This window comes from Bos grunniens, chromosome 26, assembly GCF_055505025.1.
Source record: "Bos grunniens cultivar Pamir isolate PY7600 chromosome 26, Bosgru_T2T1.0, whole genome shotgun sequence".
Classification (NCBI taxonomy): Eukaryota; Metazoa; Chordata; class Mammalia; order Artiodactyla; family Bovidae; genus Bos; species Bos grunniens.
This window is the reverse complement of record NC_141190.1, coordinates 46370174-46396920: the sequence shown is the minus strand read 5'-3', so window position 1 is coordinate 46396920 and position 26747 is coordinate 46370174. Positions and strand designations below refer to the sequence as shown.

Here is a 26747-nt window from a genome sequence, read left to right as displayed (position 1 = left end):
AAAAAAAATATATATATATATAAAAATATATATATGGATGGATTCATCATAGTTCATCAGTAAGGCAAAACAAGCACAAAATGCATTCCAGTGTGCACGTTCTCAAAAGAGTGAGACTTTCATAAATAATCTAAGGAAGAGAAGCCACCTCTCTTGCATCTTACTAATTCCAGCTCTTGCAATCAGGCCCCACACCATCAACTAATTGTTGCTTAATAACTGGGAGCCTTTGGGGAATAGAGTAGGTGGGCTATTTTCTACATTCATCTAAATGCACTGAGAGCTATGCTCAAAACGAAAGGCCTTATTTTTAACATTTTCTGTAACTGTCATACTGAAGGGGGAGTGAAGAGGAATAGGGAAATCAGTTCCTTTTCTAGTCTTACAGATGACTTTGGTGAGTGGCTGTTAGCAGTTTTACTGAATTCTTTCTGGACACAGTTAATTAGCAAAGCTAACTGCTGCACATAAAGTTTCCTATGTTGATATAACATCTCAATTGGAGGAGGTATTTTTTTCCAGTTGATTTTGGCCACCGTCACAAAAGGTTGCTAGTCCATTTCTACGAATTTAGATCCCATCTGGACAGAGGATAAAGGAAGGTTAATGTCAGGATAAGCTGAACACAGAAACACTAAGTAAACAGGCCAAAAACGAAGAGGAAAGTCAGGTCCAATGAAGACGGCATCTTCCGGTCCTTCTAAAACCTCAACACCAAACCCAAACATCCACGTAGAAAATGCGTGCTTTACTTCCTCTGCTCCCACTAATTAGAAACAGGCCAGAGAGAGTCAGGTTATGCTTTGTGGCTGAAGTAATGGAGTAAAAGTTTTTCTGTAGGTAAAAATGAGGTTTTTTTGTTTTTTCTTTCTTTTAAGTCAAGAACTTGCCTTAATTACATTAGAAGGGGAAAGAAGCTCATGTATTTGAGGATCAATCATGATTTTGACGTTGTTGAGAGTAAAAAATAACATAGAACCTCCTCATAACAACTGATGCTAAAGCTTGAAACTGCAATATATTGGTCACCTGATTTGACTCATTGGGAAAGACCCTGATGCTGGGAAAGACTGACGGCAAAAGGAGAAGGAGGCAGCAGAGGAGGAGATGGTTGGATGGCATCAATGACTTAATGGACATGAATCTGAGCAACTCCAGGAGATAGTGGAGGACAGAGGAGCCTGGAGTGTTGCAGTCCATGGGGCTGCAAAGAGTTAGACACAACTTAGTGACTAAGCTACAGCAACATAACAACTAAAAAATTTTATTATACGAGCATAGAATGCTACTCAATAGATGCATTGCATAAGACAGCAGATATGAAAGTTCTCATTTAAATATTTGCTATTGCTGAAAAAGAAATGTAGACTAGAAACAATGAGTACTGTCAGCAGTGGGAAGGACATAAAACTAACTTGGTCAAAGAGCCCAGGGGCTCCGTTTCACTCTTTACTCATTCTAGCAAACCTTTAAAAAACGTCTGCCCATTGCCATCAAGGGAAGTCCAGCTTCTTCACCCCAGAATCAAAGCGTATTCAGAATTAGATCCATAAAATGGATTTTCTGAAATCAGAGATATGCACGAGCCGGGTGTCTCCACTGAGCAGCTGTTTCTTCTGCCCAGGACCCTCTGCCCTGCTTCCCAATGGATGACCCTCAGGTCTTAATAATGGAGGCCTCATGGCAATCATCCACCAGCCCAGAGGATGGGGCATGGCTTGGGTATTTCTCACAGAGGGCCACAGCTTTGGGGGCTGGGACAGCTCAGTTTCAGAGGGGTGTCAGCGTTCTTTTTTTTTTTTTACACCCCACTTCAGCCTTCATAGGCAATGACCTCTGAAGAAGGGAACACGTGTCTGGAAAAATATCATTTCAGTGTATTAAAAAAAATTAAACTGGATAATGAATCTCACTAAGACACAGTCCAAAAGCTATAGCAGTTAGCTTTGCCCAGAGGAGAGGACTTTTGCTTTGGAAGAATCAGTCAGTGTGATAACATAGGTCTTAACGTTAACTATTTCAGAAGGCGGATGAATTCATGAGCAGGTGTGGGGTCTCTGCCTCACTTCCTTTTCTGCCCAGGAAGCAGCGTGTTAAAACAGGGGATATTCTTTTTCATCACTCCCCCGCTCCCAGTTCAAGCATTCCCTCTGCATATAGAATAAAATGCTGACCCAATTAATCCTGAATCCCGGCCAGCATCTTTGACACCAAGGTGTCTCAACAGCGGGAAAGCCACAAGAAAAACCAATAATATCATGCAGTCCCTTTCCAAACTCATCAGTTGCTGGCCTTAGCTCTTCTGCCATATCCACCAACTGAGGGGACCCTGGGAGGTGTCCTGGCAAGGCCGGCCTGCTCCCCGGCCGCCACTGGCAGTCGACTGCATTATGCTGTTGATATCACAGCTGGAGCCCAGACTGGAAAGCTCCGGGTCCCTGCAGATAGTAAGAACTGAGCTCACCCAATGGAGATTCTCTCTCATCAGCTGCTGAAACCAACCAAGTTTGCCTCAGATGCTAGCTGTAGATTATAGGGCAAAACCGTTTGATTTCTAATTAAAACAGATGGCAAATTCCACCCAACCGTGAGTTTTCTCACATATTGATATATTTTCAACTAAACACTCCCTGGCTCTCCTAGCCGATCCACATACATACAGAGGGATGTGTGTAGATGTCTACACCTCGGCAGACATGAGGCAGGAGGTAGATGCCCCCCAAGCCCAAGGTGAAGCGATTACAGATTCATTCCCTATGGACTGAAACTCAAAGAAGAGAATGCTATGCCAAGCCGCTTCAGTCAAGCCCGACTCTGCGACCCCATGGACTGTAGCCCACCAGGCTCCTCTATCCATGGGATTCTCCAGGCAAGGATACTGGAGTGGGTTGCCATTTCCTCCCCCAGGGGTTCTTCCCAATGCAGGGATCGAACCTGAGTCTCCCACACTGCAGGCAGATTCTTTACCATCTAAGCCACCAGGGAACCAAGAAGAGATGAGCAGGACAATTAAGGGAGGAGGAGAAAAGCAGGACAATTAAACTCCAGACCACATATTTCTCATTCCCAAAGTCAGGAGACCTCCCCAACCACAGGTGTGCAGAAAGGCTCCTTGGAAGTCAATGGAGAGTGATGCTAAAGGATGCTCTACCCAGAGGCCTTTGCAGTAGAATCCATCTTGGCTAAGAAATGCATGCTCACACATGGGAAGATCCTGAGATATACCTCATGTGGACTGTGAACCGGGCAAATCAAAATGACTGGCCAAGAGAAACCCGGAAGAAATACCCCATAATGGTAATTCAAACGGCCATGAGGGTGCGACTCAGCAATTCAGGGACTTTCCCTCTGAGCAAATCTATCTATACATACTGCACTCTTTTTCCTCTTAACAAAAACTTTACCTGCTTCACTTCTTTCTAGCTTTGTGGGAATTCTTTTCTGCAAAGCCAAAGGACCAGGGCCCTTGCCACTGACCGCTGGTCTAGAGCTTAGGATCTGGCCTCCATCTCTGCCTGGGAGCCCAAGTCAGGGCAGGCCAAGCCCACCTGAGATCAGATACACATACACACACATGAATACCATCAGGATTTTGAAATTCATTTTCTTTCTTTATCCAAGGCTTCCTCAAAACAATAAAAGATGACCTTTGGGAGACTGCTTGTACCCAAATCTAATCATTTCTGGGTTTTCCTTACTCGATCCAAGTGTTTCTAGTTGGCAGAGGCCTGATCCCCTCATGCTGCCTAAGGTGTGGACCGAGTTTGCTCTTTTTTTTTTTTTTAAATTGAGAAACAATATAAGGACACTGTAGGTCCTGCACCCAAACCAGAAGAAAGAAGGGGGAAAAAAAAAAAAAACCTCCCCAAACGTACCATCTCAGTGCCACGGTGACAACCAATTTTTGGTTACTTTTTTCCAGTACAATTTGGTAGATGGCTTCCCTTCACTTGACATTATATCACAAGCGTTTTCCTCCAATACTAAATAATCTTTATAATTATCATTTTAATGGCTGCACTGAGTGAATGTAACCATAATTTACTTAACCGTTTACCTATTGTTAGGCATTTAGTTGCTTCCATCTTTCACTCCTTTAAGCTGGAATGAACATTTTTATATAAGCTATTAATTTAAAGCGGCAGGCAGAGATGACTCTCCATCACTAATCTAAAAATACAGGGTTTATATATTTACAACTCACATTTGATTATGAAATTTAATTTGAGGGTAATTAAGACATTTATATTCCAAGCAGCTCCTCGACATCGCGCACTCCCCGAGCCAGCCAGGCACAACTGTGACTTGCCGTTTTTACCTCAAGACAGCACAGTCCAGTGAATCTAAAACACAGTTTTCTTATGAAAAATAAACTTTCTGAACTCCTTCAGCTTTAGAGCCAGTAGTTTAACTCTGACAGTCCATGGTTCTCCGGGGTGACCCGGACAAGGCAAGCCACCATTGAAAATGGCATTTTGGCGTCACGATCAATCCAGAACTCAAGGCAACCCGGGCTGAGTCTGCTGCAGGACCACCTCTGCTGCTGGGACCTACGTGGTGGTGCCCTGAGAAACCTGCACCCAGATCCTTTGTGGAAACAGGCCAAGGAAAGGGCCCGCCCTGAGTTCCAGCTGTTTGATGCTTCCTGTGGTTTCCCATGGGTCATTTCGGGTTACAAATTTCCCCAGGCCGGGAACTTAAAGGGATGTACTGGCAGTGTGATTCTGAGCAAGATCCGGAAAAAAAAAATCGAGTGCCTGAGTTCCTCTGTTTCCAGCTTCAGGGTAACAATAGTGCCGTCGCTGTGAGGATGCTGTGAGATCAGGGAGAAAATGAGAGTGAAGTGCACAGGACAGGGCCGGCCTTGGTTTAGCACCCAGAAACCGGGAACGTACGGACTGAGTGTTGAGGCTACACAGTAAGGCGTGTATGAACAGATGCATGAAGGAAATGAAAAACAAGCACGCCAGGAAATTCCACTTGTCTCCTGGACTCTTATCTAGAGAACAACCAGTTTTCTTGCATGACACAATCATTTTCTTTTTCTTTAAATTTTATCGAAAAATAGTTGATTTAGAATGCTGTGTTAATTTCAGTTGTACAGCAAAGTGACTCAGTTATACATATGTATTTTTTCATATGCTTTTTCAGTTCAGTTCAGTCACTCAGTCGTGTCTGACTCTTTGTGACCCCATAGACTGCAGCACCCCAGGCCTCTCTGTCCATCACCAACTCCCGGAGTTTACCCAGACTCACGTCCATCGAGTCGGTGATGCCATCCAAGCATCTCATCGTCTGTCGTCCCCTTTTCCTCTTGCCCCCAATCCCTCCCAGCATCAGAGTCTTTTCCAATGAGTCAACTCTTCGCATGAGGTGGCCAAAGTACTGGAGTTTCAGCTTTAGCATCATTCCTTCCAAAGAAATCCCAGGGCTGATCTCCTTCAGAATGGACTGGTTGGATCTCCTTGCAGTCCAAGGGACTAGGAATTTATTATTATTATTATTTTGCCACCGGCAATTAATTCTTCTGATTTGTTTTATTAGTTTGATGGTTGGGTCCAAGACCAGAATATCTTTCCAAACCAGCAGACTGATGGAAAAAAATTATTTCAGTGCAGTTCTTGGCAAATCGTGATGATGAATAGCGTGGTAGGACAAACTTATTCAGACACACATTTTTCAGTCGTGGCAGGGAAAAGGCTGAAAAATTACTAGTAAATTGCTTTTTGTAAAGATGCTCTCTCTTTCAAATTTTCCCTAGTGTGAAGGTCTTCTGCAGGATGAAGGCACAATACATTCTGACACACCTGGACAGCTGAGGCTTTAGAGAATGAATACAAGCTACGAGAGAGGGTTAAGGTTTCCTTTCCTTATTACCCCCACTGCCCCTATTCTCTCCCTCACAGGAGGCCCCTTGTGTGCATCTTTGTAACCTTATGGGATAAGTGTCTCTCAACTATATCTATACACACATATATAATCTACCCTTATCAGGCACGCTCTGTCCCCATCACCCATGATCTTGTTCAGTCTGTATCTCTGCCTTTTCCGTCTTTCCAAAACGGCCTCATTTTTCAAGTTTCAAATGACCGACATCTCCAAATACCCCCAGTGCCCAGTAGAGCGCCAAAGACGAAAGAAGACCTGTTCTCTGTCTTGCTCCTGCCTCCCCCCAGATATGACTGTTTCAGATCAATTCTTTTGTCAGAGGACACACAGCTGCCGTGGGACTCACCTCCGTGTTGGCTGAGCTCCGAGCTACATCTTTTGCAGACTAGAGCCTCAGAGCTGGCACTCTGCATGCCTCCTGGGGAGGTGGGACACTGTAATGCCTTCCTGGTCTCTCACGTGGCTTTCCACCCCTGCCTTAGCTTCAGGACACACTCTAGCCACACAAGGTTAAAGGTCTGATGCAGTGGTTTTCAATAGGAGTCAGTTAGGCACCCCCAGGGCTACTCGTCTGGAGACCTTCTGGCTGTTACTTTAGAGTGGGGGTGCTGCTAATATTGAGAGACGCCAAGACGCTAATGCATATTTTACACGGCACAGGACAACCCCCAACAAAGACTCACCTGGCCCGTAACACCAAGAATGCCAAGGCTGGGAAACCTGATGTGATTGGAACCAAGCTCTGCAGGGATTACTTCTGATGTCCTCTAACGTGATTACTGGCTCACTGTTCAAGGCATAATTGATGAAGTGCTTGCATTTTTTCTCTAAGCCTTTCATTCAGTAACACTAGTGAACTTTCAGAGCACACCAGTGCCATGCTGGCCTGCAATGTCAACTTAACGGAGTCCCAGACTCTGCGTGGCGGGAGGGGGGAGGCGGATCTTTAACTCCCTCTTGGCCAAGGGCTCTGGGCTCCTCCCTGAAACACCAGCCCTGTTGGCCTGCAATTGTAACTCAGGGACGTAGGGAAGTGGCCTGCCTCTCTGTTCACTGGACTCCTGAGGTATGAGAAACAATGTGGACTCGAGGGGGCAGGTAGATCAGGATCCTGCCTGTGTGTCTCACTTGCTGTGTGACTATGAACAAGTGACCTAACCTCTCTGAACTCGAGTTTCCTCCTTGCAACGGGATGAGTGGCACTGAAGGTATTAGGCATGGCTCTCCTCTACCAGCAGAGCACCTGAAGACCGCACACCCTTGACTCCCAGAGCGGCAGTCACGTGATCACAGGGCCTATGGCATTTCACAGGAAGTGCCATGGGAGGCTCCATGAGGGTCCCTGGGTGGTGGGTGGGTCATGGCAGCCTGAGCCTGTTCTTGCATTGCTCTCACCGGCTCCTGTCAATGACCCTGCCTCTCTGGTCACCTCGCTTGGACATCAGGGCCCTCCACACCCCAGATTCCTCCCTTCTGCTTTCTTCTCGAACACAGGGAGGGGAAAAAGCAAACACTAACTCACAAACGGCATACTTAACTGTATTTTCTTGCTTTCAGTTCAGCCCGCAAGAAAGTCCTTCCATGTGTGATAAACAGCTGCGAATCTGCCTAATAAAGTGAAGGCATTTTACCCACTGGTATTCCCCCAGAGCAATCACTGGCCACCTGCATCTTCTTAGTTGCATTTAATAATTCAGCCCAAGATGAATTTGCATGATTAACATAAAGCCTTGTGATTTTATTTTCTTTCAGAATTTAAATCCTGAAACAACCACCATTGTGTTCATTTGCAGAGGTTGTGATCAAAACACAAAACTTGATTCTAGAATGAATAATTTCTTTTTTTTTTTTTAAGTATTTTCAAATACCCCTCTCCACAGAATCAAAGAAAAGAGTTGCTAACACAGACTTTGTAGAAACCAGGAAACCCATGCCCTCGCTATGGCTGATGTTAACCCATGAGAAGCAAGCCATACTGCTGAGACTGTTCCCTTTACAGTTTTCCCATAAACCAGCCCGGCACCCTATCACATAGCATCCAGAATGGCTAACATAAATAGATATAGTTCAGTTCCTCATCGGAGGACTCTCCACATTTATCCGATCAGGAGCTAGAATCCCCAAGATGTCTTTAAGAGAAAATAGCAATCCTCTCGGATTCCAATAATAGATTAATCGGTAGCCCTCAAAAAAGTAGTAAAAGCCCAAACCAAGTAAGTTGCATTTTGAAAAACCATCTGCCTGTGAAGTGGAGATGTGCCTGCAAAACAGCAATCTGCAAGAAAAAAAAAAGCAGAAGAGGCAGAGTCGTTGGGCTTCTTGATGAATATAGTAAAACAGGTTTGTCTGATGGGGAAACATGCCTTACTATCAAAGGAAAAACGAGTGTATCCTACATGGAGAGGGAGGCAAGCTTTAATATCTGAGAAACATTTCAAACTGTGCCTGCCAGGGATTCTCTGCCTGTCTGATTTTCCTTAACATAAAGGCCGACCTCACCTGTTTAAAAATAATTAGGGAGCAGGCATCCGTCATTCTGGCCCAAAGCCTGCGCTGCCTGTGGTTTCCTGTGGGTTTCTGTTCCACTGACAAGGTCTGTTGTTGTATCCGCCTGCAGGAACCATGGTCAGTAAGGAACCCAGCAAATGCGTACTCACGACCTCTGCGAGTGAAGTGGAGCCTGCCGCCTGTCTGGCCCTGGAGATGAAATATGCCCTGGATCCCAACCGGCAGATTAAGAAGCGGAATAAAGCCCTGCAGGTGCGCTTTAAGGACATCTGCGAGGCGCAAAACGAGCAGAGGGACACTCAGCTCGCCTCGGGCCTGCAGGGTGACAAGCGGGAGGCCAGGCCCGCGTCCTGCCGGGCTGCCTACCGCAAGTACATGACCGTGCCGGCCCGGCGGTCCATCCCCAACGTCACCAAGAGCACAGGTGTGCAGACCTCGCCCGACCTCAAGAAGTGTTACCAGACTTTCCCTCTGGACCGCAAAAAGGGGACTCTCAAAAGCATCCCAGGCACCGAGGCCTTTAAAAGTCAGAACAACGGGTTGGTAATTGACGCGAAAGAGAAGAGCCAGGAAGGGCCGGGCGAGGAGGCCCGGCCGTGGGGCGCGGGCCGGGTACAGAAGACCACAGCCTTGGTTTTCCACTCCGACGAACACGTGAACGCGCTGGGGCCGCCCACCGGGGTCAACTGCGCGGAGCCGTGCAAAACCCCCGACCGCCACAGCTACCGCGATGCTCCGGTGCAGAACTCCACTCGGTCGTCCTCCCAGGAGCTGGAGTACCAGCTGCTCGGGAAAGCCAGGCAGGGCAGGGCGACCCCGAACACCGAGGAGCCGGCTCCATCGGCCCACCGGAGGGTGTTTAAGACCGAGGTGGCCACCGTGTACGCACCCGCCCCAGGCGACAGGGCCCCTGCGCCGGCCTTGTCGAACTCCGCTCCCTCGAGCGAGTGGTCCCTCTGCCCCGCAGCCGACCTGGAGCGGAGAACGGCTGCGCAGGCCAGCGGGCTCCAGGCCCGGCCGGTCGTCGCCCCGGCCTGCTCGCCCCCGACGCAGTGCCTGTCCCCGGAATGTAGCGAAGAAGACGCCTCCCTGCAGACTCAGTCCCCCTCGGGGCAGGAGCGCCAGCCTTGTCCCCCGGCGCTCGCTGCAGATGAAGAATGCCGACAAATCGTGCCTCACACGGAAGTGGTCGACCTGAAAGCCCAGCTTCAGATGATGGAGAACTTGATCAGTTCAAGCCAGGAAACCATCAAAGTGCTCTTGGGGGTCATTCAGGAGCTGGAGAAAGGAGAAGCCCACCGGGAAGGGTATGTATATTCCCGCCGGTCTTACAGTGCCCGTTGCAGGCTCACCACCCTCTGGAGGGGGGGGGGCAACTGCCAGCCCCCAAAGCCCAGACCCCTAAATGAGACCAGAGCCAGCATTTCTGAGAACAGATTCAGGTCTGAGGACAGGTGGGAGGGGGCAAGTTCAAAGGGGCCCCAGGTTATTCTGTGATCCTAAAACTCATTCATCCTCACCTGCAAGGTTGACTTGTTGGCTAGCATTCATGGGCCTGGTCTGGACTTGAGTACATTTTGAATGAATGGATGGAGCATCCCTTTTTAGCTCTGGGGGCTAAAGTTCATGATACTGATGAAGTACAATAGGTATGCCAGTCCAGAATATCTAATCTGAATAAGAAGCGACTTGCCTTTTAGTAATGGAAAAGAAATTCGGATGGCATTTTGAAAAGTAAATGCTGACTCGCTTATGCTAAATAATTGGAATAACATTGACATTCAGGACTATACCAGGTTTTATATTTTATACAACAGACAATATGGTTCCCCCCGTCCCCATCTTACTTGGAGCTTACAGAAGCGATGTCCATTCTTAGACAGATGCTATCTGTATATGATTAGGAGAGAGACACCTTTCTCCATGAGATGCCCTGTGTATCCAGATGGGCAGGAGAGAGAATGTTAACAGCCAGGACTGTCAGCCACTGATAACAGATTGCTGAACTTTGTTTCCCATCTTTTGAACTTGAAATTGTGCAGCAGAGAATTTAACAACAAATGACCTAAAGATGGGACGTTAGTCTTGAGTCTCTTAGCTAGGAAGGCCAGGCCGTGTGCTAGGCTGATGGGAAACAGCCAGTACTGCTCTGCTTCTGTGCTTCTTGAAATAACCTTGTGGTTCATTGGCTTTGTTGAGATGGCCAATCAGCTCTTTCCCATTCCACTGTGATGCTGTCTGGATTCTTCCAGCCCGTGTTTTGGAGGTGGCAACTGAGACAGTGCCCTCTGGCCTCATGTGATTAGCACCCTTCACCCTGTGGGCCCCAGTCCCTGGTTAAGTGAGCTGACAGGCAGGCCAGCATGATCTAAGCCCAGAAATGCACTGTCAGGACAGCAAGCCACCCTGTGCACGGGATAGCTGTGACTGAGTCACATCGTGTTTCCATCTTACAAACTAAGGGGAGGAAACAACCTCTGTGTTCCAAGGTAGCAGAGGAGGCTTAAGGCCTGGCCCCAGAGCCAAGCTGCCTGATGTAGACAGCGCCCTTGGCATCTGGCTTCATGCAGGTGGTCGATGTACAAAAGGAGTTGATGGTCAGTAACCTACCCGCCACCCCCTGCCCCCTGCCTGGCACATCCTATGACCTAGCATTGCTTGCAGCTGACAGGATGAAGCAAAATGAGCAGCCAATTGTAAACTACTCTAACAGGAGATTAGTAGTAACCTACCATGACAGAAGGCTTTCAAAAGTCTTTGTTGAATTTTGGGTTTGCATCTCCATTTTCATCCCATTTCAATCATTTGGACTTGAATAAATACACAGCCAAAAGCAACCCAGTGCAGTGGGTCTATAAGGGATTTGTTGATCAGCAGAGCACATTCCATAGAAACATTAAAAGCCCAGACAGGACCGATCACAGACCTCGATACAGCTGTTCGTGATTTAAACCAGACAGCAAAACAGAAAGACACCAGCATCACCAAACGGGAAATAAAATTCAGCAAATGGTGTAAAACCAAATGTGTATCTACATAGCATGCTTCTCACGGGTGTACATGCCCAAATAAAGCCCTGCATGGGTTGATCATCCACAAACACTGTGCAAGGACAACTGTGTTCTAGATCGAGGCTCCTTCTATTAGAACAAGGGTGGAGAGCTGCTTGAAATCTGAGTTTTCTGAGGCTACGTCAGTCTACCAAGTGGTGTTGAGTTTATTAAGACACGTCTAGATGGGAATTCTGGCTCTGAGGACTTGGGGCAGGGGCTTCGCCTCTGTGCCCCACCTCTTCACCTGTCCCTTGCTCATCGCCTGTCCTGCAGATGGGAAGGGGAGCAGGACAAGGGGTGCATGGAACCCAGGGCCAGGGGCCTCTTCATTTCTCATGGTGGCACGAGGGCTGCCTTGCTGGTTAGCAGGGTTGGGTTCTGAAAGCTCAGAAAGGAGGTGCAATCCACGTTTCTGCTATACCTACGCATTCACTGTGATGAGTGCACTTCTACATGCTCTACACACAAGCCGACCCCCAGCGAGGTAACTGCAAGCCCTGGGCTGCTCTGTCCAATACAGGCGCCTTGGGCGGCTACTGAAATGCACCCTCAAATTAATTACAACTGAAAATGCTTTAGTCACATCAGCAATCTCACAGGTGCCCAAGAGTCACAGGTGGCAACCGACCCTTACACGAGACAGAATACTTTCATCATCATGAAAAGGCCTTGGCCCCAGTGTCCCCAAAACAAGGTCCAGTGCCTGGCTCCTAACCTGTTGAGGAGTGGGCACCTTAGATCAAGGCAAAGGATGTTCTGACTTAGAAATCAACCTCTAGTTCAGTTGTTGTCTGCACGGGTCAAGTTACTGGTAGAAAGGCAGGACCGTATCGGGGTGAACTCCCACATCCGTTCCTAATACAGTAAGTCCCTACATAGGAAACCTACAAGCTGCAAGCTTTCAAAGAAATGAAGGTGCCCCTGTATGCCAGCTGTGGTACTGTACTACTGGACAAGGCACTGTACTATAAGATTAATGTTTTCTATTTTGTGTTTGTTTTTTATGTCTTATTTGTCGGGAAAGTATGATAAACCCTTTACAGCCCAGTACTCTATAGCTGATTGTGTTAGCTGGGTACCTAGGCTCAAACATTTTTGTACTTATGAACCAATTGGACTTATGAACACGCTCTCAGAACAGAACTGATTCATATGTAGGGGACTTACTCTAATCTTCATTTCTACCTCCCTCTCAAGCTCCCTGGATAATGGTGAGACAAGTGGTTTCATATTCCAAGACCCACGTTGAAGGTGACCCCTCTAGTTCAATGCCCAGGGTCATTCATTCGCCCAGAATTTGAATTTCCGCCACTGTTTTCCGTGTCAGAATACACTAGGAGACAGCAGCCTCAAAGGTGGGCACATGAGAGGCACACTCCTCCATCTCCTTCTCAGGGGTGTGGGTGCAGGACAGAGGTGCTGGGGGATACTGATACATTTTTAACCACTGACTCTCGAGGGACGGGGGAGTAAGCCGCATTTGCTGATTTCCATGGTGTGAATGCTATGGTGGCCAGAATCAACCAGCTCACAAAATCCTGAAAATTTAACCTTCTGTTGCCCTGAGCCCTAGACCAATTCTCCGAAGGGTGTGCCCTGGACAGTCGCTTTAAAGGAGGAATTCACAGGACTCATTTTATGTACTCAATCTGAGCTGGAGAATAGGAGTTTTAGTAGAATGAGGAATTCACGGGACTTACTTTATGTACTCAATCTAAGCCAAGAAATGGTATCTTTGCATCTCATGATGAAAAATGGGAAAACTCACTCTACTGTACGTAGATGATTACGTACTCATTATGTAACCCGACAAGGAGTCTCATGACCAAGTTAAAATACTGGGAAACACTCCAAGTCATCACCCGTGAAGGATGATCAGAATCCGGGTTCAGTCCACTTCACCCCCCACCCCCAAATCAACGAGAAAAGACCTGCTTTGTATAAAACTGTATCCACAGCCGGAGGAGTCTCAGTGAGGGCAGGAATGCTGTGTGCACTGCCAAGCTCACTGCTTTAAAACCAAGTGACACATTTTGTCCCCAAGTTCCCACTATATCATAGGCTTGACCCAGGCCCAGCAAGGCCTCAGGCTTGCTCTTGTGGGTGAAGTTAGGACCCAGCGAAGGAAGACAGAGTACGCTGAGCTTGGCTTAGTGTGGCTGTGTGCAAATTATATTGAATGTCTAACTTGAATAGAACTTCTTTGCACTGTTGAGCTTGTTTATGCAAACTCACTATAGAGTTTAAACTGCATTACCAAGTCTGCCAGGCAAGCCGTGTATAACAGTTCTTCCTCTGTGCATAGAAATTTCTGTATCACAAACCAAGACCATTTTCAGTAGCTTCCAAATTACTTTTCAGAAGGGACTCTTTCATGACTCTCGTTTGATTATACCGATTTCTGAAAGGCCTCAGCAGAGAAAGTTTTCAGTGTAGGCAAGTTAATCTCAGCGAGCTTCAATTCCACCTTCTATTAAGCAGGGATGCTGGAAGCTTAAAGATGCTGTCCACAGAGGTCACTAAGAAAGGGCTCATTTCCATGGGATGCATTCTGTAAGTGGGTAGATGTGCAAAAAGTGTTTGAAACCCTGCCTTTTTTAGCCCCTTGTAGAACGTCTGGGCAATTCACGAAAACGGCTCCCTTTATGCAGTGCAGGCAGCCTTTGATCCCTCTATTTGCGTGAATGCCAAGAATGATCCTGCTTATTTCAAAGCTCTCAGCATTATTCTTGTCTCTTCCCGGGAAGTTCAGAGTCACACAGACTATCTAAATGAGCCACAAATGTCGTCGTTGAAAGCTGAGAAGCAGGCAGATGGGACACTGAGTTTAGACACCCAGCCAATTCTTCTAACGGTGGTAATTCCCCAGGGCAGCCGTGGGCTGCTGGGCAGGTGACCCCCGACCCAGGACTGTGGGGCCATTGCCCTTGGCTCAAGTGCTGCACCCTCACCAGGCATCTGGCAGAGACGGCTGCTCACTGCTAACACGCTGGCACCCACACATTTCATGTCTTGAGGGACTCACTGGCTGGTGACAACCCCATGGTACTCTGGTCTTTGGAGAAGACCTGCAAACAAGATGGGAAGCTTGATCCCAGCCATCCAGCAAGAAGGAAGGATCTACTGTTGCCCAGAGTGTAATGGGCCCTTTCGTTGGTCGGGTCTCTCCTAGCATCCTGGTGGTTCAGTGGCAAAGAATCCACCTGCAATACAGGAGACCCAGGTTTGATCCCTGGGTCGGAAAGATCCCCTGGAGGAGGGCATGACAACCCATTCCAGCATTCTTACCTGGAGAATCCCATGGACAGAGGAGCCTGGCGGGGTACAGTCCATAGGGTTGCAGAGAGTCAGACACGACTGAGTGAGCATTCCAGCATCAGCCAGGCGTCACCTGCCAGCTTAGGTGTGTGTGGAAGAGGGAGGAACAGCCGAACCAGGTCACACGGGCCCCTGAGATGTGACTAACGGGCAGACAGGAAACCCTAAAGCTCCGGGGGCTCTGTACTGCCTCAGAGCAGATGTGGGGCCATCGTGTAAGAGGAGGAAATCTTAAATAACCAGGAAGCCCCAGGAGCCTCGTAGCCTGCAGTGGTGGTGGTTTAGTTGCTTAGCTGTGTCCAACTATTGCAACTCCATGGACTGGAGCCCGCCAGGCTCCTCTGTCCATGGGATTCTCCAGGCCAGAATTCTGAAGTGGGTTGCCACTTCCTTTTCCAGGGGATCTTCACAACCCAGGGATCGAACCTGGGTCTCCTGCTTTGGCAGGCAGATTCTCCATGGACTAAGGCACCCACCAGGGAAGCTGCAGCAAGGGTTCTAATTCCAGTGCTTCAGTCTCCCCGCCATGGGCTCTTTTTCAGCCTCCCTGGGAAGGGGGTTTTTCCATGGCAAGGATCCAGGGCACGCAGCGATAGGAAAACACGAGCCAAGGGAATCGCCCTGAGATCAGGGGCCTTTGAGAACACAGCTCTCGGTGGGCTTGCAGGCATAGGAGATAGGAATAAAGATCTAAGGGACGGTAGACCCAGCGTGGAACCCTGCAGTCATGTTTGCTGAACTTTGTTTTTCATTTTAATCACTGAAAAGGAAGCCACAGAATGGGTGCAGGTGTGTGCAGAGCGTGTACATGTAGACATAAGGACCTGAGCCTACAGGACCTGTGTTTTTAAGAGATTTCAGGGTCAGTTTCCAATGTAACAGACGTCAGCAAAATTTTTCTGCAAAGGGGCAGATAGTATCTATTTCAGGCTTTGCGGGCCATGTGGTCTCTGTTCAAATGATTCAGATCCACCACTACATCATGAGCACAGCCGTACACAGTACATGTATGAATGGATACGACCATGGTTGCATGAAACGTCACAAAAACAGGCGCAAGCCGGACGTGGGGCATGGGCCAGTTTGCCAGCTCCTGCGACATGGTCTTGTAAATGTAGTGACCACAGTTCCCCAGCTAGAAACCAGGTTACCATATCGGGCGCAGGGCAAACTCAGAGGTGAGTGTCCTACAGACGGTGTATCGTTCATTCACAGGTTCAGAAGGCTTCTGTTAATAGCAAGAGTCTCCAAGTGTTGTTACTGTGCCAGCCGAGGGCCGGGGGTGCGGGGAGGTACTCGTCAAAGAACGCAGGCCCTCCTCTGAAGAGTCCACGGGTCACTGACACTCATCTGTACTAGCCTACACTTAACTGCTCACCAGCCCATAAAACCGGAGATGGCAATGGCAAGCCACTCCAGTACTCTTGCCTAGAAAATCCCATGGATGGAGGAGCCTGGTAGGCTTCAGTCCATGGGGTCGCTACGAGTCGGCCGCAACTGAGCGACTTCACTTTCACTTTTCACTCTCACGCAATGGAGAAGGAAATGGCAACCCACTCCAGAGTTCTTGCCTGGAGAATCCCAGGGATGGCAGAGCCTGGTGGGCTGCTGTCTATGGGGTCGAACAGAGTTGGACACGACTGAAGCGACTTAGCAGCAGCAGCAGCCCATAAAACCGTCAGGATTCTGCTGGGGAACTCTGTGTGTGTGTGCCTCTACACACGTCTTATACACATACCTATAATTTCTATGTATATACATACACGACATAAAAAAGGCCTCCCTCTCCCACCAGCAGCAATCAGAGGTCATCTCCACACCCAGTCATATGACGTGACCTGCTTTCACCTAGGTATCAATGCTAGATGGAGGGAAATTACATCCTGGCTTCACCTGTGTCCTTCTATTGACAAATCCCTCAGCATCAGGCAGTCTTCAGAGAGCCCTGTCGGGGGATGAGAAATCTCTCCGAATTTCCTCTCATTACCCATGCCCAAACAGAATAAATACTGCATCGAAATTACACAGGAAGCATAAGGGGGCAATTTAATTTCAATCACAGCACAGAAAGAACCCACAGGAAAACCCAGCATCACCACCACAGCTAGGGAGCTGCCTGGGGTCACCGAGGTCCCAGCAGGAGGCATGGGGGCCCCCATCTCAGAGCGCAGGGGAAGTTGAACACCTTAGGTGACCCTGTCTCAGGGTGGCTGTGCGCCCTTCTAGGAGGAGACTGGGTTCCTTTTGCCCAGATGCACCCACGTAGCTGAGATGGAGGTCTTCCACCTGGTTAGCTGGAACGGCCACGATTTCCAACAGGGGCGAGGGTGGGTGCCCTTGCGGTCTGCTGAGGATCCTGGCAGACAGATGTCTCTGGACTGTTGAGAACTGTCTGGGCAGTGCGTCACAGAACAGAGTGCTGTGAGCCGTGGAGCGAGGCGGTGCTCAGCTCCGAGCTCAGAAGCAGAAAGGTCCTCCCCTGGCCACCGCACTCCTGTCCCTTCCTGCCCAGGATGGGCATGTCAGAGCTTCATTTGCTAATGTTCTCGAGACATCAGTTTCGGTGTCTCTGCCCATTTCTTGCAACCCCCAATATTTTAAAACATGCCACCCAGCAGACGAAGGTTCCCTCCTCCTGTGTTTTTGGCCGAGGTTCCACAGCCAGCCAGTCCTGAGCTGGAGACTTTGTGCCCGTCCTCCCTGCGGTACCTGTGCTCGGAGATGGTTATTACCCTCTCCAGCCTCAGCTTCTGACTCTGAAAGAAGGCTGAGAACACCAGCCTCCTGGGCTTCCCGGAGACATTAAGTAGCATACGGAGGACCAGGCCCTCAGCCCAGGGCTGTGTGCGCAAAGTCGCATCCTTCCAAGTTGTTCTGTTGCTGAGACGCAGCCTTCCAGGTGCGAAAACGCAGGCAAGTGATCCAAGGGTGCAGGTGGGACACTTTGGAGAGAGATTCTTGCTTTCCTCTACGGGTGGGTTTCCTTCCAGGGATTAGTGGCAGGGCTGAGGATTACAGAAGGAAGAGATCAGGCTTTGTACTTGCTTTCAGAGAACTGTGCAGGCCAGGGTTACTTGGTGTCATGGACGAGACAGCTGACGTGGACTCAGGCACGCGGGCTTGTTCCCAGCTCAGCCCCGCCCCTCTGAGCCCCTCCGCAGGAAGGCAGGACGGTCCACAGGAGACGAGGGACCCCAAGGGTCCTTTCTGATCTAAGAACGGATTCTCCAGAGAAGTCCAAGAACTTCATAATCTCAGCCAGTGCCGCAAAAGACACATACAAGTTGGGAGAGAGAGAGAGAGCAACACACCCCTCTATGGACGCTGGTTAACAAATGCGTATATGGTAGTCCCTCTGTTAGGCTTTCTTTCTTCCCGTCACTTCATTCATCCTTTATCTCTCCCACGGCTACACATGCTGCAACCGGCCTCTGTCCTTCTAGCTCACAAGCCTTTGAATAGCTTTCAGGGAAACCCCCCTTTTTTTCTTCTATAACTAACGGCTTTTATATACTTGTGATAAAATATTCAAGTTCCAGAGTCCAAGTATAAGTTATCGTGTTTATGATTTTGAAATATAAGCACACATCGTATTCCCTTCCACCATTCTCCGTATTTGATCCACAGGGCTGTGCCGAATCTTTTCTGCGGCTTAAATTTATATAACATTGGAAATACTATTTTTGAGTTCTTGAACAATAATAATCCTTTCCATCCTTAATATGAAAAATGAAGCATATATATTTGTGAGGCTATAAAACAGTTTCCAAACTCTTGCTTTGTACTTCATGTAGGTATCACACATACTTGAAAATACAATTTAAATAATCTTCCTGTGCAGAATCCCAAAGGAGATTTCAAATACCTCCCTAGCCTTTTAAGTTGGTAGGTAAATAAAAGCCTTGCCACTGAGGCACTAGGCAATTCAGACACCCCATGTGTAGGCAAAATGAGCAATTCAAGGCATGACATGAACGTTTATGGAATTTATGGATTTGTGTCCCAGAATTTGGATTAAAAGAGAGAGAAATGAAATGCAAGTTCTACTTTTCAAATACTTTTTTTCAATCCCATGCAATTTCTGCTAAGCTATGCAAAAATGGTTTGAGCTCTATTTCCCACTGCGCTCTGGGGGCCAGTTCCACTGAAATGAGTGTCTCTGGGCAGAGCACCAACAAAGCTCATCCATTCTGAGCTCCTACAATATAGTGGCCATTCTGCACTGTCTCATTCAATCCCCAAAATAAAACTGTAAGGTAGGAGTTGTTTTGACCAGGAAACTAAAGTTTGGATATGTCAGTAACATCCCCAAGGTCAAAAGACTGGAGCGAAACAGTACAGACAGGACTCACCTCTAGACCCATCACGCCCCAGTAGCATCTTCTCCCTCCTCCGAAAATGGGAAACATGCGTGTCTGCACAGACTTGAAGGCGCTTTTGCGGTCCTGCAGTTCTGAATTCTTCCTTATACTTGAAAGGGTCAAGAGAGTCCCGCTCTCAGACCCAGTAAGGTCCCTGAGAATTTATGTCCTGGAGAAAGCATACTTGAACCCTGGAGGCAGCAGAGAGCACCTTGGAAAGGATCCCAGTAATAAAGTATGGTTTTCAGGATTCCTAATCAGTAAGAGGAGTCCCCTCCATGAGGTTGTTTCAGAAAAATCAAAGCCATTGCTCTAGAAGTCCAGGTACTGATCCATCCATGAGCAGCCTTCCCTGGGGAAGCCACTTCAAAGCTTTCCCATACCGCCTTTCACCTGAGTGGCTTAGTGAGTGACCACCTCATGCCACCCAGGCTCTACTTTAACCAAATTTATGTCCAAATGTATGTGAACAAACACCAAAGAAAAGTCCTCAATAAACCATAAAAGCAAGCAAACGTATTTTGAAAGCCATATTTGAACAGACAATTATGAAAAATGAGTTCCTCTAGGTAAAGAAAGTCTAAAAACGGGCATATTTCGACCAAACATGGAGTCAGATTCTTTTGCCAGTATCTCACTGGTTATAGCACTAGACTATCTCCCCAGATAAAAGTCTCATAATTGGATATCAAGAATTTTATAAATGATGACACCAAAATTTAAAGATTTTAATCTTCAGCTACAAGAGCTCTGAACCATTTGTTCAAAAAACAAGCACAATGTCAAGCCTCTGAAACAAAGCACAAAAGCTTCACGAAGAGGAAGTTCTGATTTAAGATTGTTAACTAATGTGCTCTAAAAAATACATCAAAAGAAATTACAGATCAAAGATGAAAGCTCTGTGGTTATTTACCGTCAGAGCCACTGCCCCATGCACATCATTAATGCTTTCAAACTAAAACCTCTGAAAGTGAGATAAGTGGCAATACTAGAGCTGGAGAAAGTGGCATTCCAGAAGGAAAATCTGTTTTCATACAGTATACTCACATTCCTATTTTCATTCAAGTTTGGTAGCCAGTGCCACCAAGATTCATTTTCATTAATTTTCAATAAATTATAGCTTTAGCTTTATCTCTCCTCCAGGAAATAAGTTAATCAACTCAGCTTCAGCTCAACCCTAAAAAAGTTTTTTCCTTTATTAATAGTTACTCCTGATGCCCCGTAGGGCCAGTGACGTTTCTGTCATTATTGTCATCATTTTGCAACTAGCGTCTCCTTGATTTCAGAAACATATGAAACTATAAGCTTTGCCCTCCCTACTAGTGTCTCCTTGATTTCAGAAATACATGAGAGAAACTGTAAGCTTTGCCCTATTTGTAATATAACCAGGCAGTTCTTTGTGAAAATAATAATTACCAGCTGCCCCAGTTTTTACATATTATGCTTTTATTGCATGGAAACAGGGTTAGAAAACACTAAAGAAAAAGACCTGCCCTAATGAGAGTGTTCAGCTCTGAGTCTGTCTCTGTCCAAACCGGCACACACTTCTGATAGGAGCAATGATGACTATGCAATAATAAGGATATATCCCGTCTTCGTCATGATGAAGCAGAGAGCTGGGGCAGGGCCTGGGGAGAAGCAAGGCCCAGGAGAAGCGGCGCTGGAGGAGGGGCAAGGTGGCTGAGGGGGAAAGCAACAGGGACCGCCTGGCTCCCGCCGACCCCCGGGGGAGGGGGGACCGCGTGGCCCGGACCTCCTCATGCCTGCAGCCACGCTGCACCACTCACCACCATTCCTGTTTCCCTTTCATTCTTTGTAATGAACACAAGCATTAAAAGCCTCCCAAACAGTCAGAGCCTCCCAGAATTATAGTGTCACCACATCTGGGGAGCTGCTGGGCCAATAAAAGTTAATTTGACAACAGCGTCTAAAGAAAAGCCACTGAGTTCATTATGAATAGAGTGTTTCTCACCGAAACTCGTTCGCCTGGACTGCTTCTGGGATAAAGAACTGAGGTCTCCCCGGGGTCAGCAGGGGAGCTGGTTTAGGTGCAGACTAAGCCATTTACTTTAATGACTGAGTGTGGGAAGCAGGAGATGACTGACCTCTTCCACTTGTGTGGGGGTATTTACGACGGGATCGGGGTAATACGTTAAGACAGATGTTCTCACCTGGTCCAGTCAGGAACATCGCAGAATTGGCCCTACTGTGGGTGGGTATCAGTTAATCCTGGAGAACACTCAGGCAGATTCTTCATTCATTCATTCGCTCGTGCATTATTCAGAGTATTTCTGAAGCACTCACTACACTTCAGACCCCAGTGTGAGCACTAAATATCCGTCAGGGAACCGACAGAGAAAGCTCCCTGCCCTCAGAGCGCTGATGTCACGGAAGGGGAGACAGATTAGAAAGCAAAGCCGTAATTTTCTGGCATGTTCCATGGTGAGAGGTTTAAAGCAGAGAAGGGAGTAGGGTACTCACTTTCTATTAGTCAGGAAAGAAGCTGCATTTTTGAAGCACACCTCCAGCCCTGCTCTCTGGAAGGCACCAAACTACATGTTGGGTGGGACGGGGGAGACAGAGGAAGTCACGTCTGTGGCCACCAAGATGCTCTCGGTCACACGGGAGCAAGACATCTCTGCTGGACAAGGTCAGCATCCACTGTGGAATGCTCTGGAAGAGAGTCACAAAAGGGTGCTGGAGATTGGCCAGAAGCCATCCGAGCTGCTGACGAGTGACCAGAGGAGCTGGTCCAGGCCATGGATGCTGGCATGAATGAGTACAGAAATTGCCCCATGGAAATAGGGCTTCTGCTGGAGGCCATACAGCTTACTCCCTTAACGTAGAAGCAAATCCTTTACCTTGGAAACATATGTGCTCTAGATTTGAAGTGTCTTGTGGGCAAGGTCTGTGTTTTATTCATCCAAGCAACTGCTCCCCAACAAAGGGCGGTGCACGAAGTTGAGAATAGGAAGCATCCCGTGATCTGAGCATGCAAACACAGTGAAAGCCATACAGTTATTTTGGCTAGTTTAGAGTACGTGCTTGGAAGTCTGTCATCAGAACACTGCATGAGTGCTCGCTCAATCACGGCCGACGCTTTGACCCCATGGACTATAGAGCCCGCCAGGCTCCTCTGTCCATGGAACTATCCAGGCAAGATACTGGAGTGGGTTGCCATTTCCTCCTCCAGGGGATCTTCCTGACCCAGGGATCGAACCTGCATCTCCTGCCTTGGCAGGCGGATTCTTCACCTCTGTACCACCTGTGAAACCCCAAGCAGGACACTACATAGAAATAACCATGATTCCTGAAAATTACCCAGGTGTGTTTAATAAGCTCATATGGGGTTTACATAAACAGCTAGTTCATCAAGAGTCCACATCTCAGTTCCTGACTGGGAGAATGGTGCATGTATAATTCTGAGAACTTCACCGTCCGGTGGAAAAAAATTAAGAGTAAGATGATGAGGGATTAGAACGGGAAGTGGAAGGCAAAAGATCCAGCTCAAGCTGTGATTGGGCTATGTTCCAAAAACATCATTTCTAAGTAACTTGTTTGGACCACAGAGCAATTTGCACAAAACCAAAATCATACGTGCTGTTGGGGTTCCCAGGCCAGCTGTTGGGGTTCCCAGGCCAGCCGTGAAATTTTTTCTGGCTGTATTGAGACTCAACACAGAATGCTGTAAAATCTAAGAATCTAGCTCGTAGAGTGATTATTCCTTCTAACGTGGGACTCCAAAAATAGATCTCCTTTAATGGTTTCAACCAGAGCAACTCTTATTTTATACAAATGACCTCTGGAACATACATATTCAAACTCAGGGGGGATCACATGAGTGTGTCTGGAAAGAAGTATTTGATATCCTTAAATCTAAATGAGAACCCTTTTCTACAAAAAAGAAGTCCAGAGCAGAAAAAAGAGGAAGCCGGTAGTTAATGGTGCTGGCCTTACTCTCTGACCTCATGCTTACAGGCAGTAGAGAAGGGGAAGAGAGAAACCAGGGTCCTAGAATAAGTGACTGCTGGCTGAAACTCTCTAAATACAGACAATGCAGCCATTATAATCAGGAAACGCTAATGCAGTCACTGCCCTACCATACTCATCGCACTGAGTATGGAAACACGGGTCTTTTAAAATTTTCTGTAAATTTCAAGGAAGAGCTGCCAAACTCCAGTGAAACAGAGATCAATCCTCATAGACCGACTGAGACAAAGTTACCTTCCCAAATCATTTCATTTTTCATTTGCTCTGTCATTCACCATTCCGTGTATCCTAAACCTTGATTGCCACCTCTCCCGCGACCGACAAGCCAGGTTTTGGCTGGGCAAACAGAGAAGACAAAGCATGCCAGGACAGTACCAAATGCTATGAGTTCTGGTGGAAGGAAGTCACTGGGAGCTGGCTAAAGGGGACCTGAAGAGCAGGTGATGGCAAAGACTGATGCACTGCCGACTGCACTAAGAAGGCAGACATAAAGAATTCTCAGAAGGGTTCAAAACAACTGACCCACTTAGACACGGCTAAAGGCGGGGGAAAGCAGAGGGTGGCGCGAAGGTTTGGGGGGGGTCACTGTTAGTCTGTGTTTCTCAAAACGCAACCTCAGTTTTTAAAACACACTGCTTTGTCAGCTTGGGGATTCTAGGCCACTAATGAACAAAGAATTGCTCAGCCTAACATAGCAAACCTGCCACTGGCTAGAAAAAGGCTCCTCTCAGCTACTGGAAAAAAAGGGGACCTAGTCAGACCATCACCAATGAAGGCCAGTACTGCCTTCTACTGACCAGTGGGTGTTCTCGGTGTTTGTTAGGAAAATCGACTTCATGTTTTTTCAACAAATTTACATTGGATGTTCCCCAAAGCCTGGCACTTAGCAGCTCAAGTGAATACAATAGATATAATTGAGTTTCCATAGATAAATGAGGAAATTCCAGACACACTTGAACCACCCAACAGCTGATACAGGAACTAACTACAATTTCAGGGCATAATCTGGCAAATTCCAAGTGAGAACTCAGACTTAAAAAAACAGCCAAAACTACTGGCAGAGGTGGGCTTAAAACGTAGGAGAGGGTCTGTGAAAACAGCTGAGCCTGACTCTTTGAAATTTCATTTCCCCCAACAAAAACAGAGGTATCACTTAATGCCTCTAAATTAATGTCACTTTGAGACTATTAAGCAGAAAAGCCCTTTAAGATGCTGATATAAATGATGGCTCAGTTATCAAGAAAGCGCAGCTGGAGCACAAACCTGGCCTAGAATAAGGAAAGGAAAAAAAAAAAGTTTTTGGCACACAGTGAGAAAGAACAAGAAAGATCAAAATTAGGAGAATAAATTAAACAGGGGCATAAAATGATCACTGAGAGCAGTGACCACTGTCTAAGCAAAGAGCCTAACACACAGCTTTGAGTTAATTCAAAGTGACAGCTCCAATACCCTATGTAACCAGTGTTTTGAAGACCCCAATTAAAGGATCACATCCTGATTTTAGCACACATGTCTTTTGCTTACATGCTAGGAGATCTGAACTTACTGTAAATCACCACGTCATTTAAAAGACGAACAACTTGGCAGCGGGGTCACCTGTGCCTGTGTCCTGTGCCCCGAAGCCGAGGTGGAGGAGGGCCCCCTCTGGGGGATGCTGGTTGAGAGCAGGATTCTTTTCTGAAATCTAAAACCAAACACTCCATCCACAAGCCCCTGGGGAAACACGAGAAGAGAATTTTCCTTGGAATTTAAAATCTTCTGGAGAAAACAGGGCTGAGGGACTGGGCAGGAGAAGCATGCGGGAAAGTCAATCCAGTGCCCGTGATCACAGTTCACTACCCCAGAATCATTTCCACTTGCCAGCCATGCTCTTCCCGAGACGCTTTTAACTTTGTTGGAACTTTGCTTCTGATAGCAGGCACAGTCAGAGACATCTATTTTTTTTCCTTTTCCTGACCTTTTCACCAGTTTTCTTGGGGGGCGGGGGATGGTAGAGACACGCAGTTGTCAGTCTCGTCTCAGGCCCCATCTTCAAGGTCTCAGAGACACTGAGCCACTCGGATATGGGGCCAGGAAGAAAGCCTTCCGTGACCTTTCTCTGACATTTCGCAGCACCCTCTCCAACCCCCAGGGCTCTGGTATCTTAGATCTCCCTGTGAGGCCTTCATGAAAAGGCAGATGCTGCCTGTCACCGGCTCCTCATCCCTACCTCCCAGGACACAGCCGTGGTCCAACTCAGGCGGGAGCTGGCTGACATCTTTCTGCCTTGATCATTCTATGGCTTTGTTACAAAACTTGCCACACCAGCTCTGCCCTTTGCCACCCCTTCTTCATTTTTTTTTTTTTTAATCCCAGTCCTCCTTGTCTCTTTTGTTGTTGACCTGCAACAAGAAAAACAGAAGACTTACAGACCCTGAATTGTTAGCAGTGCCGTCTATTTTATATAAATGGGCAAAAGTATATTTTTACATTCACAAAATTTTTATAATGACAACTAATGAATTGGAGGAAAAAAGAATTGGGGCAGATGTCTGCAGAAGCCAAAGGTAGCTAGAGAAACTGGTGAGATGCATTCTGAATTAAACCTAAATATTCTAAACCATTAAAGAAAGGAAGACCCTATGTTTTCTTCAAAAGGGGGTGCCTTAACTAGAGTTCTGTGCTGTCTTCTATAACAGACATTCGTTATACTTTCTTTAAAGTACAGCAAGGTCTTCTGAAGAAATCTGTTTCACTACAAAGCAGAAGTGGAAATGACTCTCAAACTGGACTCCACCAAAACTGCTTTGTAAAATTAGCTTGAGTAAAGCCTTCTGATATAAGAAATCAAGAACAATAATCCCTCTTCTGTGAGCTATCAACCAAGTCCATGCTTTTACATCCCTATTAATTTCCTAATTTGGGTCTAGTGTCCTTTACCTTTCAATAAAGCCCACCCTGACCAGTGAGTGTCCAAAGGGCATCAGGCAAGGAGAGGATCAGGGTTCCAGAAATGTCCCTGGGATAGAACTGTGATCTGCAAGGATGGGTGTCAGGAGGTCAGAGAAACAGAAAATAAAGCATCTTGGACTCTTGGCGCTGTCCTTGGTGCTGAATGCCATACTTTCTGCACCCGCCTCTCTCCGTACCTCCCCAGGTAGTACACATTGTTGAGTACAGGGAATACTAACAAATGGCAACTAACTGTAAAGGGACAATACACAGCAAGTGTTGTAAAGATCAGTGCATTAAAAAAAAAAAAAAAACTCCACGTTTACAATAAACGTGCTTATCATTGGGATCCAAAGAGGCTCACACTAGGAAGTAAGTGAGGACCAAAGTGTTCATAATTTATGCATTTCACTTGCTTATTGCACTCAGTTGGATTTTTTCCCATAGATTTTTCTGTTACTGGACTTCAATATGGGGGCACAGAGACTGACCGCCTTATTTGATTAATAAAATAATACTGGCCAAACACCCAGAGTGTACCAGGCATTATGGCAGACATGGGTTATAAACCTACCAAAGGTATAAGTTCTTCAAAATAAAAGAGGAGAGAGCTTTATAAAGATAGCAATTAATGTGCAAGACAGAATGTGTCATTTTTGATCAAGATATTCTTCCTCTGCAGCTGTGATATCAATGA

At 47.1% G+C, this 26747-nt stretch overlaps 2 protein-coding genes and 1 long non-coding RNA gene across 9 annotated transcripts in view; 1 reads left to right on the top strand and 2 right to left on the bottom strand.

The window, feature by feature from the left end:
- DOCK1 (dedicator of cytokinesis 1) overlaps window positions 1-26747 on the bottom strand; it is a 562075-nt gene that overhangs the window by 291714 nt on the left and 243614 nt on the right. Inside the window, exon 28 of one of the 6 annotated variants that reach the window (XM_086377718.1) lies at window positions 16789-17773. The exons of 4 other annotated variants lie outside the window; for them this stretch is intronic. In XM_086377718.1, the coding sequence (XP_086233844.1) occupies window positions 17762-17773 (12 nt within the window). In that variant the 3' untranslated portion in view covers window positions 16789-17761. Of the gene's footprint in view, window positions 1-16788; window positions 17774-25449; window positions 25501-26747 lie in introns of those variants that run through there. One more of the 6 variants, XM_086377717.1, reaches the window with a different exon arrangement.
- On the bottom strand, window positions 7725-10375 carry LOC147344535 (uncharacterized). Its single transcript, XR_015155348.1, has 2 exons — window positions 10245-10375; window positions 7725-9675 (listed from the first exon to the last, which is right to left on the bottom strand). It is a non-coding gene; the product is annotated as an uncharacterized LOC147344535 (long non-coding RNA).
- The window catches only part of INSYN2A (inhibitory synaptic factor 2A), a 40538-nt gene continuing 22302 nt past the window's right edge, over window positions 8512-26747 (top strand). For both annotated transcript variants that reach the window (XM_086377719.1, XM_086377720.1), the window contains exon 1: window positions 8512-9704. In XM_086377719.1, coding sequence (XP_086233845.1) covers window positions 8512-9704 — 1193 coding nt within the window. The remainder of the gene's footprint in view (window positions 9705-26747) is intronic.